General features: G+C 41.8%; 2 protein-coding genes across 2 annotated transcripts in view; one reads left to right on the top strand and one right to left on the bottom strand.

Annotated features, from left to right (window-relative positions):
* Positions 1 to 985: 985 nt before the first annotated feature.
* Positions 986 to 10748, bottom strand: TUBAL3 (tubulin alpha like 3). Its single transcript, XM_081051251.1, has 4 exons — positions 10693 to 10748; positions 6504 to 6747; positions 3794 to 3946; positions 986 to 2360 (listed from the first exon to the last, which is right to left on the bottom strand). The coding sequence occupies exons 1-4, from the start codon at positions 10693 to 10695 to the stop codon at positions 1423 to 1425; spliced, it is 1338 nt and encodes a 445-aa protein (XP_080907377.1). The 5' UTR covers positions 10696 to 10748; the 3' UTR covers positions 986 to 1422.
* Positions 10749 to 16081: 5333 nt separating this feature from the next.
* The window catches only part of NET1 (neuroepithelial cell transforming 1), a 40659-nt gene continuing 39968 nt past the window's right edge, over positions 16082 to 16772 (top strand). Inside the window, exon 1 of the mRNA XM_081076464.1 lies at positions 16082 to 16337. Within this exon, the coding sequence (XP_080932590.1) occupies positions 16210 to 16337 (128 nt within the window). The 5' untranslated portion in view covers positions 16082 to 16209. The remainder of the gene's footprint in view (positions 16338 to 16772) is intronic.

Genomic DNA, 16772 nt, shown 5'->3' with positions numbered 1-16772 from the left:
GAGACAGGACTGAGCAAAACCTCACCGGTAGCTATGTGGGCTGGAAAACCATTCCCTCACAGGCAATGAAGAGTATCAAAATATCATTTCCACCAAACTGTGGTCATTGGCCTCCATGATGACAATGGTTTGAGTTGAAAACAGGCACAATGGTACACTGCTGAAATGGAGCTCTTGAAGGCCGCACCTCAGGACAGTGACGTTAGCACATAAAAGCGTCTACCAGGAACCCGTTCAAGATGAAGCAGCAGTTGTGGGGCCCAGATGGCACACTGACACGTGGAAAGGTGTGGCAGTGCAGTCTAATAAATCTCGCACTCAGACAGTTTTACACGTCCAGCCAAGGCTGGAGGGACTACTGGACCAAAAGCCTGACAATGTCGAGGCCGAGTGAGAATAACTGGAGGACTAAGGTGAAAAGGTAAACACCACAGAATGAGGCCCCTGGAAACTACCTACCTTCTGCTCAAGAGCAATGCCAGCACAAGTGACACCTTTGCACTGTCTTGTTCACCTTAATTCCAGCTATTAGCCAGACTAACCATCATGGATTTAAAAAAATCTAGCTAATGGTTTTAAATGATCTTATAGCTATTTTGTCCATATTACAATGAATTATAACTCATTTGAAAAGGGGGCTGTTTAATATCAAAAATTAATTCTACTCAATGTTTTTTAAACTTCAAATCCTTGGGTCACACCCCCTCCAATCCCCAGGGCTTCTCATCTAGCAAGTCCGTAGTGAAGTTCAAGAGTCTGCATTTTTTTCTAACCCTCTGAGATGGTTCTAAGGCAGCGTTCTGCGAGCCACGCTTTGAAAACACCTCCTCAAGAAAGGGAAACTGAAAGAGATCGCTTTTACCTTCTGACCTGCAGGACACAGAGATTCCGATTTGTGAAAGAATCGGAAGGATATCCTTGTTTGTTTGTATAAAAAGCAAACTGAGAGTGTAAGTCCCACATTTGGAAGAAGGAAAAGAATCATACTGAAAATGTTCATTATTTAATCAACGTACAAAATACATAGACATGGGGGAAATAACATTAATAATCAATATTGTGCTGTTTTCTACCTCAGGCACAAGAAAGGGAAAGCATTCACTTTTGGTTTTCATAGTCTCTTGGTCAAAAAAGTAAAGAATAAGCCAGGTTTCCATTCTGACAAAAAAAAAAAAAAGATGTGACCCAGAAATTCAAAGGACTCCAATCAAACCTTAGAAGATTCACAGGTCACAGTCCTGAATTACATTAACAGACAAGGGAAGATGTTTTCACTGTTAACATTGGCCCATTTAATTTAGTGTAGGACTTTGGGTCTTGCTTGATTTGGTTTTATTCTTCTTCTAATCACTAACTATATGATTGAAAAGAAAGCACGACACTTCAACTTAATATTCATTTTTACCATCATATCTGAGACCATCATATCTGGCCCACTTCTTCATAATCCCTCTCCAGAGCTGCCAGATCCTCCCTGGCCTCTAAGAACTCCCCTTCTTCCATGCCTTCTCTGATGTACCAGTGTAGAAATGCCTTCTTGGCATACATGAGGTCAAACTTGTGGTCCAGGCGGGCCCAGGCCTCCACAACTGCCGTGGTGTTACTGAGCATGCAGACAGCCCGCTGGACCTTGGCCAAGTGCCCCCCTGGCATCATCGTGGGCGGGTGGTTGTTGATGCCCACCTTAAAACCAGTTGGACACCAATCTACAAACTGAATAGAGTGCCTTGACTTCATGGCTGCAATTGCTGCGTTCACATCCTTAGGGACCACATCCCCCCTGTAGAGTAGGCAACAGGCCATGTACTGCCCCAGTCTAGGGTCGCACTTGACCAGCTGGTTGGACAACTCAAAGCAAGCAGTGGTGATGTCTGACACAGAGAAAGCCTTGTGGTAGGCTTTGTCAGCAGAAACGATGGGGGCAAAGGCTGTCATGGGGAAATGTATTCTCGGATAAGGTACTAGGTTGGTCTGGAATTCAATTAGGTCCACATTCAAGGGCCCTTTAAACCGGAGAGAGGCAGTGATGGAAGACACAGCCTGACCTACCAGCCTATTAATGCTTGTGTAAGAGGGGCGTTCAATGCCAAGTTGATGATGGCAGATATCATAGAGGGCCTCGTTGTCCACCATGAAGGTACAGTCCAAGTGCTCCATGGTGGAATGGGTGGTAAGGACTGAGTTGTAGGGCTCTACCACGGCAGTGGAGATCCTGGGGGCTGGGTAGACACAGAACTCCAGTTTAGTCTTCTGACCATAGTGTATCGAGAGCTGCTCCATTAAGAGAGATGTGAACCCTGATCCAGTGCCTCCTCCAAAGCTCCGGAAAATCAAAAATCCCTGAAGTCCACTGCACGGTTCTGCCTGGGAAAGGAAATGAGATGTGGGAACTCAGCCAAATAAGCTCAGAGGCAGTGGCAAGGGTGGGATGCAGCAAGTTCAGGAAGCCCTGGTTTACCACAATCAACTACACTACAAACATATCCACTTGGAAATGTACTTGAGGGGTTACTTCTGGGATGGGAAGGCATTTTGGAGGTTTACTGTAAGCAAAGCATAAATATTCAGCCATCTTTCACTGGATTTCCCTCCCTGAGTTTATCCATATGTGATCGAATGCAAGGTCTTTATCAATAACAAACGAAATGACTAGAAAACATTGAAGCCATCTAGTCCCCCACCACCATGTAGATGAAGTGCCAATCACTTCTATGCCCAGTCTACTGGGCTGGGGTAACGGGCATTGTATTACCTAATCCTTATGCCAAACACCAGGATATTTGCTCGAAAAAGGGTTCTCCAGACTCAGGTCCTTAAAGAATTAACTGTTAGTAGAGTAACTAATCTCCAGGTAGGATGTGTCTCCTTGTTAACTTTACAAACAGTGGTTACTATTGGAAAATGACAAGTTTTAGAGTGCTTTGGAAGTCTCAGATAACAAGATAAACCATGAGTTAGAAGAAGCAAGAGTAGATGGGGACTAGTCATAAGAAGGAGGAGAGGAGAAGAAGAAGAAGAAAAAGGAAATCCTGCCATTTGCGACATGGATGGACGTTGTGGGCATTACGTTAAATGAAATAAGTCAGACAGAAAAACACAAATACTGGATCATCTCACTCGTGTATGGAATCCAAACTTGTAGAAATAGAGACTAGAATAGTGGTTGCCCAGCACTGGGGGGTGGGAGAAATGGAGAGATTTTGGTTAAACGGTCCAAACTTTCAGTGAGAAGGTAAATTCAAGTTCTGGGGCTCGAATGTACAGCAGGGTAACTCTAGTTAACAATATTATATTGTATATTTGAAAGTTTCTAAGAGAGTAGATATTCAATGTTGTCACCACAAAAGAAATAAAAAATGTAATTATTTGAGGGGATGGATGTGTTAACTAACCCTATTGTGGTAATCCTTTCACGGTACATATGTGTACAAAATCATGACATTGTCCACCTTAAATCTACACAATATTATGTCAATTATATCTCAGGAAAGCAGGGGGGAAGGGAATAAAATAAAACATTTCCTCATAAATCTAACAAGAAAAAGAAGAGTAGATGGGGCTGTACAGAAAGTGTGAAGGCTCTGCCACCCTTCCTCGGTAACAAGGTGTGATCAATGCCCACATTGGGACACTTCCGAGCTGTGAGCATCGCAGTAGGCTCCAAGGGGACAGGTTGGGTGGCGATGTGATGATGTGGGTGGTAGAAATGCTGGTGACGCTTGGGAGGTGTCCTGCTGGATCCCAGGCACTCAGGCATGTCCCCGCCAACCCCAGCTGAGGAGATGGGAGCCACTTGCCAGCTTTCGGATCCTCTCTAGCACAAGGTCGATAATCTCTGACCCCACAGAGTAACGGCCTCGAGCATAGTTGTTTGCAGCATCTTCCTTCCCGCTAACGAGTTGCTCTGGGTGGAAGAGTGAGCGGTGCTTGCCTGTTCGAATCCCATCTGCAGAGAGAAAAGCAGGTCAGCCACTCCACTCTGTCCACTGCTAGCCCTCTGCGAGTTCTCGCACAGCCCTGGACTGCGACTCCCTTCTGTCCCTCCAATGTTGTAAAGCAGTGGATTTAAACTGCTGACGTGGCCTTCCTTAGTCTAGGGAAAGGTATAACTGGTCCCTATAAATTGGAAGTATGTCTTTCCATCATACACTCTTTATTAGTTTCTTAGGGCTGTTGCAACAAATTACAACAAACCTGGCGGCTTAAAACAAGAAATTTATTCTCTCACAGTTGAGGAGGCCCATGGTCCAAAATCAAGGTGTAGGCAGGGTTGTGTCCTCATCTGAGGGAGAAATTGTTCTGGACCTCTCTCCGAATTCCTGGGGACTGATGACAATTCCTGGAGTTACAGGCTAGCAGCGGCATCACTCCCTTCTCATGCAGGTCCCTTTCCCTGCGTGTCTGCTCTTCTTATAAGGACACAGATCCTTGGACTCAGGCCCACCCTAATCCAGTGTGACCTCCCTTAACTAAGCACATCTGCGAAGACCCTATTACCAAACTAAGCCATATTCTGGGGTTGCGGGTGGATGTAGATTTTTGGGAGACACTATCAATCCACCACACACCCTGTGGCACTTGGGCATTTTAAGACAAGTATTTCTAGCCACCAATTGCCAACTGTGTGATGGAAAAGCATACCAATCTAAATTATTAGCAGGGTGCTTTAAAAGAGGCTTTAACAAAGAAGGGGTGGCATGCTCAAATGCCCACATGATTCACATGCAGTAAACACAGATGCACAAAGCAGAAAAATCGATGGGAAGATGTTGGGAGCATTCAGTATAACCAAGGTGACCCTTGCCTGGTTTCAAGGCCTTTTCATGGAATATCGGAATGTCACCCGGAATGTTGCATAGTTAATGGCATGTATTCAAGAATCAATTTCCTGTGTTCATATCTTGCCTTTCTCACTTAGCTATAGAGCAGGTGTACTTATGTCTCTAAGCCCCAATTATTTCACTCCCCAAATAAGGATAATAACCAGATCCACCCCACTGAGTTATTATGAGGATTAAATGAGGTCACGATGCATGCCCCATAACACAAGAATTATAAATAATAATGATAAAACTGACTTCCCAACATGCATTTATGCAGATTTATCTCACTATATGCCATTGGCCTGGACACTATAGTTATCTACAGTGGGTCCTAGAAGCTCAGTGCCTAAGAGGAAAAGCACTAAATCTAAGTGCCTTTGATGCAAGATGGCTCTCAATTCACCTTGCTCTCCTGCATATGAATTTCTAAACCACAATTTTGTACACCTCCAAATGTTTAAATATACTAAAATTGACTTGAAATGACTTTTGACTAACACAGTAACACACACACACACACACACACACACACAACTACAAAAGTTGGGATTTTAAAAGATAGATTTATAAACAAGACATAAGTGGGCTACGACTCTGGGTGGACTCTTTGCTTCTCACCGGAAACTCTAAAGCTGAGTTCAGTATAAGGAGGGAATTTATGGAAGTCTGCTTCTTCATAGTAATGTCCAATCTTGAGGGTAATTAGTCCCACAAATCTTTCAGTGAAATCCACTTTCTTGGAGATCAGCACTGCCCAAAACGTCCACTGCAACCTCTTGGCACTTTTGCACATTGCTCAGAGACTTTAGTACCTGGCCCAGCATCTTGAACCAGCATCCTCAGGGACTTCCATGGGTTTTGAAATGATGATTTCATCGTGTCTTCGTTTTCTTACCCCAGTGTCATTCAGCTCCACTCTACTTGAAACACCATCACTCAAAACTGTCCCTCCCCACCCCCGTAAATCGAAATCTGCAAAATCCTTTCTCTGAGCACACTTCCTTACTTCCCCCTATGAAGGTCCACAACTCAGCCCTGACTATCCTTCTAGCCTCCTCACCCATCACTGTCCTACTCATACCTGAAGTTCCAGCCACACTGAACTCCTGCTAAACCTGCATGGTCCTTTGTGCCTCTGTGAATTTGCAAATGTTGCCTGAGGAGACTTTTCATGACTCCCCAGGTACTCATCCTGCCTCGGTGATACCTCTATACCTCGCAGAAATTTCTATTATTGTGACATTGCATCATATGAAGTTGACATTTTTTCAAGTAAAAAAATGGTCATCCAGTAGCAATTTTATATCGCTTAACTTAATACATCTATTAATAGTTATAACTCTTTACATTTTCTTCTCTACTCTGCTTTTCTATTAAAAGAGAATGGCTTTTCTGAGAAGGCAACCTTGGGGTGAAAGCCAGTTGTACCCTCAATAACTCAATGATCCAAGGCAAGTTCCATAGCCTTCCCAAGACGCAGTTTCCTCATCTATAAATGAAAGATGACAACAATGCTCCCTGACAGAGCTGTTAAAAGATCACTTGAACCTTCCTGGCTGACACCACATGATCCTGTTCGGATAGACTCATATGACCTGACAATCCCACCCACTGACACTTGATTTGTTAGTTTTGATTGTGGACCTGGTCAAGTACACTGGAACATAAAACTTACATTACCTATAACAGTTGGCTCCAGGTCCATGAAGAATGCTCTGGGCACATGCTTCCCAGCTCTGGTCTCACAAAAAAAGGTATCGAAAGAGGCAGCCATAGGCGCCATCTTAGCATTTTCCAACCGATCCTTTTTACTGTCGAGAACAGTGCCATCAGGCTGGATCCCATGTTCCAGGCAATAGAGTTCCCAGCAAGCATCGCCAATCTGGACTCCAGCTTGGCCCACATGAATGGAAAGGCACTCCCTCTGAAATAAGCCATAGTAAGTTAGAACTGAACAGGCCTTTTTAGATCTCATGAGCCATGTCACTCAGCACTTCTGCTTACAACTGACAGAAACCACACCAGCTTATGCCAACAAGAGAAATTTATTATAAGGTTAACTGAAAGTGTCTCATGGAACCCCAAAACCAAGATACAGGCAAGCTTTAGGAACAATTGAACCAAGGACTCCAATCCCAGTAAAAGGTTTCTTTCAACAACATAAATTAAGCACCTAGTATTGTATACTAGGCTAAGTATGAGTTAAGACTGTCTATAATTATATCTGTACAAAATCAAGCTGTCCCACTCAGAAAAAAATTAGCTAGTTATTGGAAAGGAATAAAAACCAAAATCAATGTATAGCCTTGATACATATTTAAACCCATTACAGATAAAGATGTTACCTTTTCATATCTTGAGATTTTACATTTACTCTTCCTATGTGCTCTAAATGAGGAAGAATGTTCTAAGTTTAAAAGTAGTAGAAAATTTACCAAAGAAACATGCAATAGATTTAACACCTAACTGTATATAAGGCACTTTTATATCCATCAATTAAAAAAAAAAACACCTTGAGACAGCTACTAGATGAATAGGCAAATGACATAAACAAATGATTACAAAGAAATAATCTAAAATTGTGAAGATTTAGGCACAATGGCATTCACAGTATTATTATTTATAAGAGTAAGAACCAAAACCCAATCTATGTAACCATTCACCTATGTTGATGGACATTTAAAGGAAGGTATGTCAGTACAATGGCATGTTATATAACCCTCAAATGTTTACCAAAAAAAGTACGACATGGGAAATGTTTATTATGAAATGTTAAGTAAAAAGTATGTAAATTATGTAATGTATGATGTCAAATACATTTAAAAATAAGCTTGAAAAAAGCCTTTAAAAATGCATCAAAATATAACTAGTTACATCTGAGTAGTGATTCTTTGTTTAAACTTTACTGTTTTCATTCCCCCTCATGGGCCTCCATTCTCCTATCCCAAATTACCGTTCACATTTTTTAAAAGGCAAACAGCTTTTTTGGTAATTTGGTAAAGAAACACAAATATCTCTTCATCTGAGAGTTGAATTTTGATTGCTACCACCATAGAACAAGTCTAGGAGGGGAGTCTTATCCAGTGAGAGGCCTGGTTTTTTGCATCATAAGGGCCCTTCAAGCTGTTTGCCAGATATGCAGATAGGCAACCCTCCCACAGTCCAGGGCTGCACTTTCCCAAGGTCTGAGATTCAACTACAAAAAGACCTCTAGTCAGAGGGAGGGAGGGAGCCCTGGCCGGTCACACCCCTGCAATCTGGCTTGGACTCTGTTCTTGCTGGGGCATCAAACCCTTGTACTTTGTCTCCTCAAGTCACAAGGCATAACACAGCCCTCTGCTTTATGAGGAATTCAAGCTCACCTCCTGGGTACTTCCCTCTTGTTTCCTCTCTGTGCAGCCATCAGTCTCTCACGACACTTCACTTGGTACCAACCAATATTCCTATCTCTGGGGCATATAAAACCCAAAAAAGAATTCCACCATAACAGTCTTTTCACACACCCATCTTTCCTCCTGTTGGACTTCAAACGATCTCAGTACATCAGCTACTGTCATCAGATCAAAAGCTACTGAAATCCCTAGATTCGGGTAAGAATTTAAAAAGGGGCAATTCATAGTTTCTACATCATGAAAATCACTTATATGTAGATTTCTCTCACAGTGCCCGTGGCCTGTGCTCACAACAGTCACAATAAAAATAATCACCAACATTAAAAAAAAAAAAATTGCTGGTCTGCATGTGGCCCATGTAGATGGAAAAGGGGCCACATGTTAAACCGACAAGCTCAGGAGACCCAAAATAACCACGTAGGATTTGCATGAACATAAAAATTCCTAACTAAGGTGGGCCATAGCAGGAAGTCACATCTTTAGCCTGAAGCTTCCTTGACAAAGGTCAATCTTTACCTTAAGTAGTGAGTCTGTCTATTGCCTTTTTTCACCTAAGATAACATCCTTGGAATGTCAGTAATCCCTTTTTCCAGATCAGAGCAGGAAGCTACAGAATCCCTTATTGTTATTCCTGTCCCAGTTACCATCTCTATGTGCTATAAAAAGCGAACTATTACCATCCTGCACCCACCAAAGTAAAAGAAGTATCTGTCTCTTCAGTTTACTTTTATCCAATCCCAGAGATTTCCCCTCTTTGCTTTCGCCTTCCCCCTTAATCTACCATCAATGGATTTCATGTACCCCTCCTCCTTTGATTCTACGTATAAAATAAGCTGCACACCGCCATTTTGCAGAGCATTTTCTCAATCCGTTGCAATTTTGCTTCCTGGCAGTTGTCATCAGTTTGGCTCAAATAAACTCTTACAAGTTTTCTCTTAGACTGGATGTATTCTCATCGACATTCATTACCCAAGTGGTCCAGACAGAGGAGTGATACCATCCTCAGCAAGAGTACATGGCCCAACAAGGACCAATGTTGCCCTTAGGGGCTTGAGAAGCAATGGAGTTTATAACATAACTGTGCCCCAGGGCACAAAAGGCTATTTTCACCTTTTTCTTCTCTTAGTCTTTTCCTCCTTTCCAAACGATCTGTTAAAATATTAAGATCAAACTATAAAATAATAAAAGATTGTAAAATGCCCACTGAATATCAATATTGATAAGTGGTTACAAAAAATAATACAGAAGATCTCCTGTACTCCTTACCCATTTTCCTCAATGGAAATATCTTGCAAGACTATAGTCAATATCAAGCCCAGAATACTGAATTGATACAGTCAAGACTGTTAGGTCAGCTACCGGCATGGTCAAAGCGGCCAGGAGTCAAGTCATACCCCTCTGCCAAGTCAGACCCCTCCTCGCTTGACGGAAACTGGGGCCCCTGGCGTTTCCCAGAAAAGGCAGCAGACCGCTGGTGCAATAAACACCTCTAGATGCAGCCGCTTGCCCCATCTGCGATGGGGGGGACCTGCTCATCTGCCACCTCACTCAGCCAACCCCCACCCCAAAAATCGCATACATGCCTCCCTCGCTCTGCCCTGGGCGCGACTTCACCGGCCTGTCTGTGGACCGGTGAACCTTGCCCGAGAGTGCAGAATAAAGCACTCACTTTTCTCAACCCGCCTGACTCTCTTAGCTTCATTATCTCCCCGCAAGCCTTACAAAGACAAAGAATATTTCTATTGCTACAAGGATCCCTCGTGTAGGAAGGCATAATTTTCAGAGCAAAACAATTTAAACATCCTTAAAATGTTGGAGAGTGTCTAGTGGGGTGAGAAGATCAAAGATGAAAAAGCGGTTTGAAAGATTGCTTCCATTTAAGAATTAAAAATTCTAAGATATTAAATATTACTGTGACTGGCACATAAGAGATTAAAAGGACAGCAGATCTTAAAAGGTGGTCCCCAAACAGAATTATATAAGTAACCATTCATTATTGTCCCCAAGGACTAAACTCAAGAGAGGACAAAGATGTCAGTGCATTTTACCTCGCAGCACGGATCAGCTTAGCGATGGTAACCTGGGTCTGAAGTCCCCAGAAACTCTAAGAGCATAACTGAAAGCAAAGAAATTGATTGCTATAGAAAAAATCAGCACACCAAACAAGTCTCAAACAAATGAAAAACTAAATGCTTCAGCACTTCAATTAAAGGAGGTGAACAACTGCAAATCAACTAAGCTTCCACCCACCCCACCCCAAAGCAGCAAAAACTACAGCTGAATAGATAAAGGCTTATTCAAATCTACTTCAAATGTGGCCATTGAAAGAAACAAATGGCTCTTTAAAATTTTCTTCTCTCATATTAATAATTTATTAAGAATTGCTTGGTGGAGAAGAGGGCCAAATACGATTTGTAAAATTTGCTACAGCACCAAAGCAACACTGTCAACAACATACAAGTACCGTGGCCACTTACCATGCTGATCTAAAGGTGCCCCCAGTGCCCCCTGGTAATGACTGACTAGTGTGCCCAGGTGAGCCTTATCACAGGACAGGAAGTGACTCCACCTGCGGGCTGAGCCGCTGGTTTCACTTAAAGCAGCAACAGCCTCTTTTCAAGTTTTTCAGCTTTCTAGTCTCAAAGTAGCTGTAGTGGCCTGAATACCCTGAGATAAAACTGTAATTAACTAAGATTTGCAAAGGAATTAGAAGAAAACGAGAAAAATCTCTTTTGTAATGTAATTTTTTCAATGACTCTTTTTTTAATTTCTTTTTCCCTCGAAAAACTAAGTCTGAAAAGAAAAAAGTTTCCTCAGTAATAATAATTGGAATTTCAAGTCTGGAGAGGTCTTCTGGTGTGATAGTTTTATGTGTCAACTTGGCTAGGCCACAGTGCTCAGTTATTCAGTCAGACACTAATCTAGGTATTGCTGTGAAGGCACTTAGTAAATGTGGTTAACGTTGACAATCAGTTGACTTTAAGTAAAGACTGCCTTTGATAATATCGGTGGGCCTCATCTAATCAACTGAAAGGCCTTACGAGCAAAAGAGCAGCTTCAGCTCCTAAGCAAGAATTGCCAGTCTGCCCCACCAATTTCAGTCAGACTCTACAGCCCCCATCGTCACATAAACCAAGTCCTTGAAACAAATCTCCATATATAAATATACTACTCCATTATCTCACATATATAAGTATATAAATAAATTTCCATATACAGAGGGTACCAAAAAAATGTACACACATTTTAAGAAGGAAAAAACTATTAAAATGGTAATAATATACACCAATAACAAAAGATGAATACAAATCATGTTTGACTTCTGCAATTACAAAAGGTGCTCAAAGTGGTTACCATCAGCATCCCGACATTTCTGATTACGGCAAACTACTGCTTGCACAACGTTGACCAAAGTGTCCACTTGTATACTTTTTTTGGCATCCTCAATATATATGTATATACACACACATACATATATATATATGGTATACTGATAAAAGTGAACTGGCATCTTAAGATGATTAACCATAGAGCTGGGAGGACTATGGGGTTGGAGCTGGGCCCCTTATTAATTCTCTAGTTCTGACTTCCGGTTAAACTTTGTGGTAACTTCCGTGGCAGGGATTCATATATATATAAATAAATAAATAAATAAATAAATATATATATATATATATATATATATATATAGAGAGAGAGAGAGAGAGAGAGAGGCCATCTTGGGAAGTCTCTCTCTTGTTTTTGCACACGCATTTACACGCTGCTGTGGTGGTCTCATTTCTTTTTCTTTTCCCAAATAAACTGCTCTTTTGGTGGACTACCTGGAGAATTACTTTGTCCAGTCAACAACATATACATACATAAAAAGTCTTAAAAGAAAAAAGTGTGCGTGTGTGTGTGTGTGTGTGTGTGTGTGTGTTCTGCTTCTCTGATAGAACCCTCACTGACACACAAGGTGGCTCTCTTTAGCTCCTGAAAAAGAGTGAAAAAACTTGCAAACATTGAAGTTTGGTGTCTACGGTTAGGATTTCAAAATTCCTTTCTTAAATCTTTTTTAATATAGACTAGTCAATTACTGGCTTAGGTAATGAGAAAAGGAAAATCTTCTAAGAAAATCTCATTAAAAAAAGAAATCCTCAGCTCTGAGAAATAATTCCAAACGATGTTCTGACATTTCAGAAGTTATCTTTGCTAATTCTTTGTTGGCAGCCCTGACTGCCCCAACCCAAATCACTTTCCATTGTCATTCCCACACCCACAATGCCCACATTTCTCTCTTTTTCCTCCCCATCCTCCTCTCCCATTACTAGCACAATTCAGTATTTTAAAGCTTCACTGTCCTCTTTGTAAGATAGTGTAAACATACAATAAATTAGTCTCAATCGACTTCTAATTAATAGTGCTTTTTCTGGCCACATATTTTTCTTCTCAAGTTTTAGTCTCTTCTTAAAACCTACAGTAAACACTCCAGTTTCTAATTTTTTGTGTATCTCTCATTGGAATATCTGAAAACAAACCTTTAGAGAAAATAGATGATTGACAGATGCAAAAAAAAGAAACAACTTCCCCTCCCCACCACACACAATAGATTTTAAGAAACAGCAAACTTAATTTCAAATTTTCTGCCCCATTATGCCTATAAACACTCTTCAGCTTGACACGTAAGATTATTAAAAGTTTTTTTCATAAAATAAGTTTACCATAGAGGAAGCTTCCCATTGGCAGTTTAAGAAATCATAGCTTCAATATCTTTAAAGCATTCTTCTAATTCTGATTTTTCTGTAAAACAGGAGTCTGATGAAAGAACTGAAGTATCTATGATGCAGAGTGGTAAATCAGATTGTTGCAAGTGGCAGAAGACAAAAAAACACGAAGCTCACAAGAAGAACTGTGAATTGCCAACATCGTCCCTCTAAAACCCATTATAAAATAGCTGGTATGTATTGTGTGACCTTACTGGTTGCTACAACCAGCATATGTATCACTTGTAAGCAATTTTACAAAAATAGAGTTTGACTTATTTAGATAATATAAGAGAATAATTTTTAGAATTATTGATTTACATATTAATTTATACTAATACACTAGTTGTTGAATATGTTTAATATCAACCTACATGATGAGTGCTGTCATTGAGTATGGTGAAGATTTTGGAAGTGATCTTTGAGGATGTCCTGCAATACAATATTTGTAAATCTACGGTTGAAGAAATTTGAGTAATGTTTAGGTCCAATTAAGATAATGGGAATATCTTCTCAGGGAGGGAAATCTAGAGTCTGATTTTTATAATATATATGAAAGCTGAAACTTAATCAATTCCCTCAAACTTTGCCCTAAAGAATATGTTAATAGAGGTGGATGGTTTACACGGAGCTGGAAAAAAGAGGAGATTCAGGGAACATTTGTCATATATTCAGGCAGAGTTCTACGCAGAGAGAAATGTTGCATTTAGGGGCAGGGATGTTCAAACACCAGAAAGTTTAACTCTTGTAGGATTAAGACCATTCACCGGACTTTACAATGACCACCCTTCAGAATAGTCTACTTCCCTTTGCTCGGCATCTATGCTATGGTACCCAGCAATTTTCTGATTAAAATTTGTCTTATATTAATTCTTTCTCTAGTATCCAACACAGGGCCCAGTGTATTATAATAGGAGTTCAATAAACACTTGTGAATAATTGAAGAAAATATAATAGTAAGTTCCCAAGTATCTGAAAATTGTAAAGAGGTTCTCACCAGTATTCTGAGAATCCCCACTCAGTTGATGTGGGGATTCTCCACACTGAGGATCCCGACATCAACATCCGGGATTATCTATCACTTTGGGAACTGATTATTAAAGTTCCCAGAGAACTGACCATCTCTAATTATACCATCAAAACCAGTTTCAGGACATGCAGAGCTGACAGACTCTAAATTCTGGAGCTCTCACTAAAATATAAGGTTGAAATGATGAAATTGCTGCTTTGAAAAGGTCAAATGTTGGAGATTTCACAAGGTATGATCTAAATGCGTACATCCTATAAAGCTCTGTCTGGGTAGAGATCAACTCCCTAGGTGGCATGTCTGTGTTGTTTTACTCTAACAAAGCAATACTTTCTTCTTTAATTTTGGGGGGTGGTAGGATAAGGTAAAATAGAGGTGGATCTTAACTATAGGCATCTTACTCCCTAATTTCTTACCCTCCTTAAAACTAAAACATGTTTTCCCTTGTGTTATAAATGTGATGTGAGTTCACTACCTCACAAGTAAAAAATTATAAATACAAGAAATTTAAAAAAATTTAATACCCAAAGTCTGATCTCCTAGAGACATTTTAATACATTGATTTCACATTTTTCCTTTAAGTCTCTTATACATAGCTCTGAATATACAAAATGTACCTTTATATTCCATTTTTTTAAAAACTTTTATTTTGTGTGTTTTTCCAGGACCCTATCAGCTCCAAATCAAGTAGTTGTTTCAATCTACTTATGGAGGGCACAGCTCACAGTGGCCCACGCAGGGATCAAACTGGCACCCTTATTGTCAAGAGCACTGCACTCTAACCAACTGAGCTAACTGGCCACCCTATATTCCATGTTTTGTTTAAAAATTACAATATACTATTCTATAACACACTTCATAGTTAATTTTTACTGGCTGAAAATATTCTTTCCAGTGGATCAACCATAATTAACCATTTCCCTATCATTGTTTATTTAGATTGTCTTTACTTTTTCTGATGCCATTAAATAACAATGCCATCAATAACTTCACGTTGTAGGGGAAACACAAGTTTACCCTCAGGGTGTCCAACTCAGCATGAGAGTTAAAATGACAGATGACAGAATAACAAAGGAAAAGCAAACAGATTGTTACATGAACGTGGGAGCCCCCATAGGAAAATGAAGACCCAAAGTGGCAAAATCTAAGTGCTTATATACTAAGACAGAGGAAGAGAGGCATTGGGGAAAAGTAACTAAAGTATATGGAGAGACCAAGGGAAAATAAGAGTTATTTTAATAAGGTCTGTTTGTACAGAATTTGGTCTACCTTGACTCCCCGCCATCTCTGCTGATAAAAGTTTCTTTCCTCTTGGTATAGGGAGGGCAGCTTTCACGTGGCTTTTAGCTTCTGCTTTCAGAAGAGACAGGGAGGCCAGAGTGCCCTTCCTGCACCTGGTATTCTTTAAGTGCCTGTAGTTCAAAATGATCCCAACGCCAAAGTAGCACGTGTGGGGCTGGCATATTCTGCCATCCTTCACTGCACATATAATTTTATTTCCTAGGACAGATTCCCAGGAATAGAATCATAGTGTCAAAGGAGAGGTTACTTTTAAAGCCTTGGACACATAAAAAGCGATATTTAAAATCAAAGAATGTACTATTTAGCATTTTTTTATTTGAGAAAGTCCTTATTTGATGTTGTGCGTTTTGCTGCCTCTTTACTCTTTTGCTGACTGTCTCTTCCTCACTGGGAGACAGAAGGGCTCATGATTTGATTTTAATGGTTTCCTAGAGACAGCCCTGAAAACACATTTCCGTTACCTTTGGTAATTGGGGATTTATTTTACATGAATAATTTAGCATGTAGGTGGCCAATAAACAAAGCTCATCTTAAGTCATTACTTTCAACCTCTCTTGTGCCCTGGCCTGCGGTGAAAGTCCTAGTAACAGTGAGAGGTATCAGGCCTTGAAGATTCAGGAATGGAGTCAGAATTAAATCCAAGGCCACTCACTAGTCTGCAGGGATATTCCTTCCTTTCCTGCTTCTGCTTGAGCGACAGGAAAGGTAGGGAGAGGGGCGGGACTCATGTTTCCTAGCAACTGCCCGTTATCCCCTGATTGGCTGGTCGAAAGGCGGCCGCCATTTTCAAATCCCGGAAGATGGCGGCCGCTGCGGCAGCGCGCTCATGACTGAAACTTTTCTGCGGGCAGAAGTGGTCCGGCGCGGTGCCCGTCCCTGAGGGCCTCCGGGCACCCGGCCATCGCCCCACCCCTCTCCGCGCCATGGAGCCCGAGCTGGAGGCCCAGAAGCAGCCCCAGCCGCGGAGGCGAAGCCGCCGGGCTTCCGAGCTCTGCGCAGGCGGCGCCGCGGGGCCTTCGCCGGACAACCCCCGCCCGGAGCCTGCCGGCAGGTGAGCACGGCGAGCCGCTGCGACTGGGGACCCGGGCAGGTGGTCCGAGGCCGGGGAGGGGGAGAGGGGTACAGGCTGATCGCCCTCCTCCTCCGATCTCCCTCAAGTAGGGAAAGGGGGCTGACCGCGGGGTGCTCGGCCCTCCCCGCCAGCCTTGTACTGGCTGGAAGGGGGCGGTCCCGAAACATGCAAATGAGGGGGCGGGGCCTGTCCGGGAGCCTGTGGGGTGGAGGGAGAGGGATTGTCGCCGGAGCGCTGCGACTTCTCACGCACCCCGCAGTTAACATGCCGGAGCCCGACTGCTGATGGGAATCTGGGTTCTGTCACCGACAGGTTAGGTAATGCATGGCCCCAGCTTCATTTATGAAGTGGGAGTGGCCATAACACCTGCCTTGTAGAGTCGCTGTGAAGATGATGAGTTAATGCAGATAACTT

This window comes from Rhinolophus hipposideros, assembly GCF_964194185.1.
Source record: "Rhinolophus hipposideros genome assembly, chromosome: 1".
Lineage (NCBI taxonomy): Eukaryota > Metazoa > Chordata > Mammalia > Chiroptera > Rhinolophidae > Rhinolophus > Rhinolophus hipposideros.
This window is presented reverse-complemented; position numbering and strand designations above follow the sequence as displayed.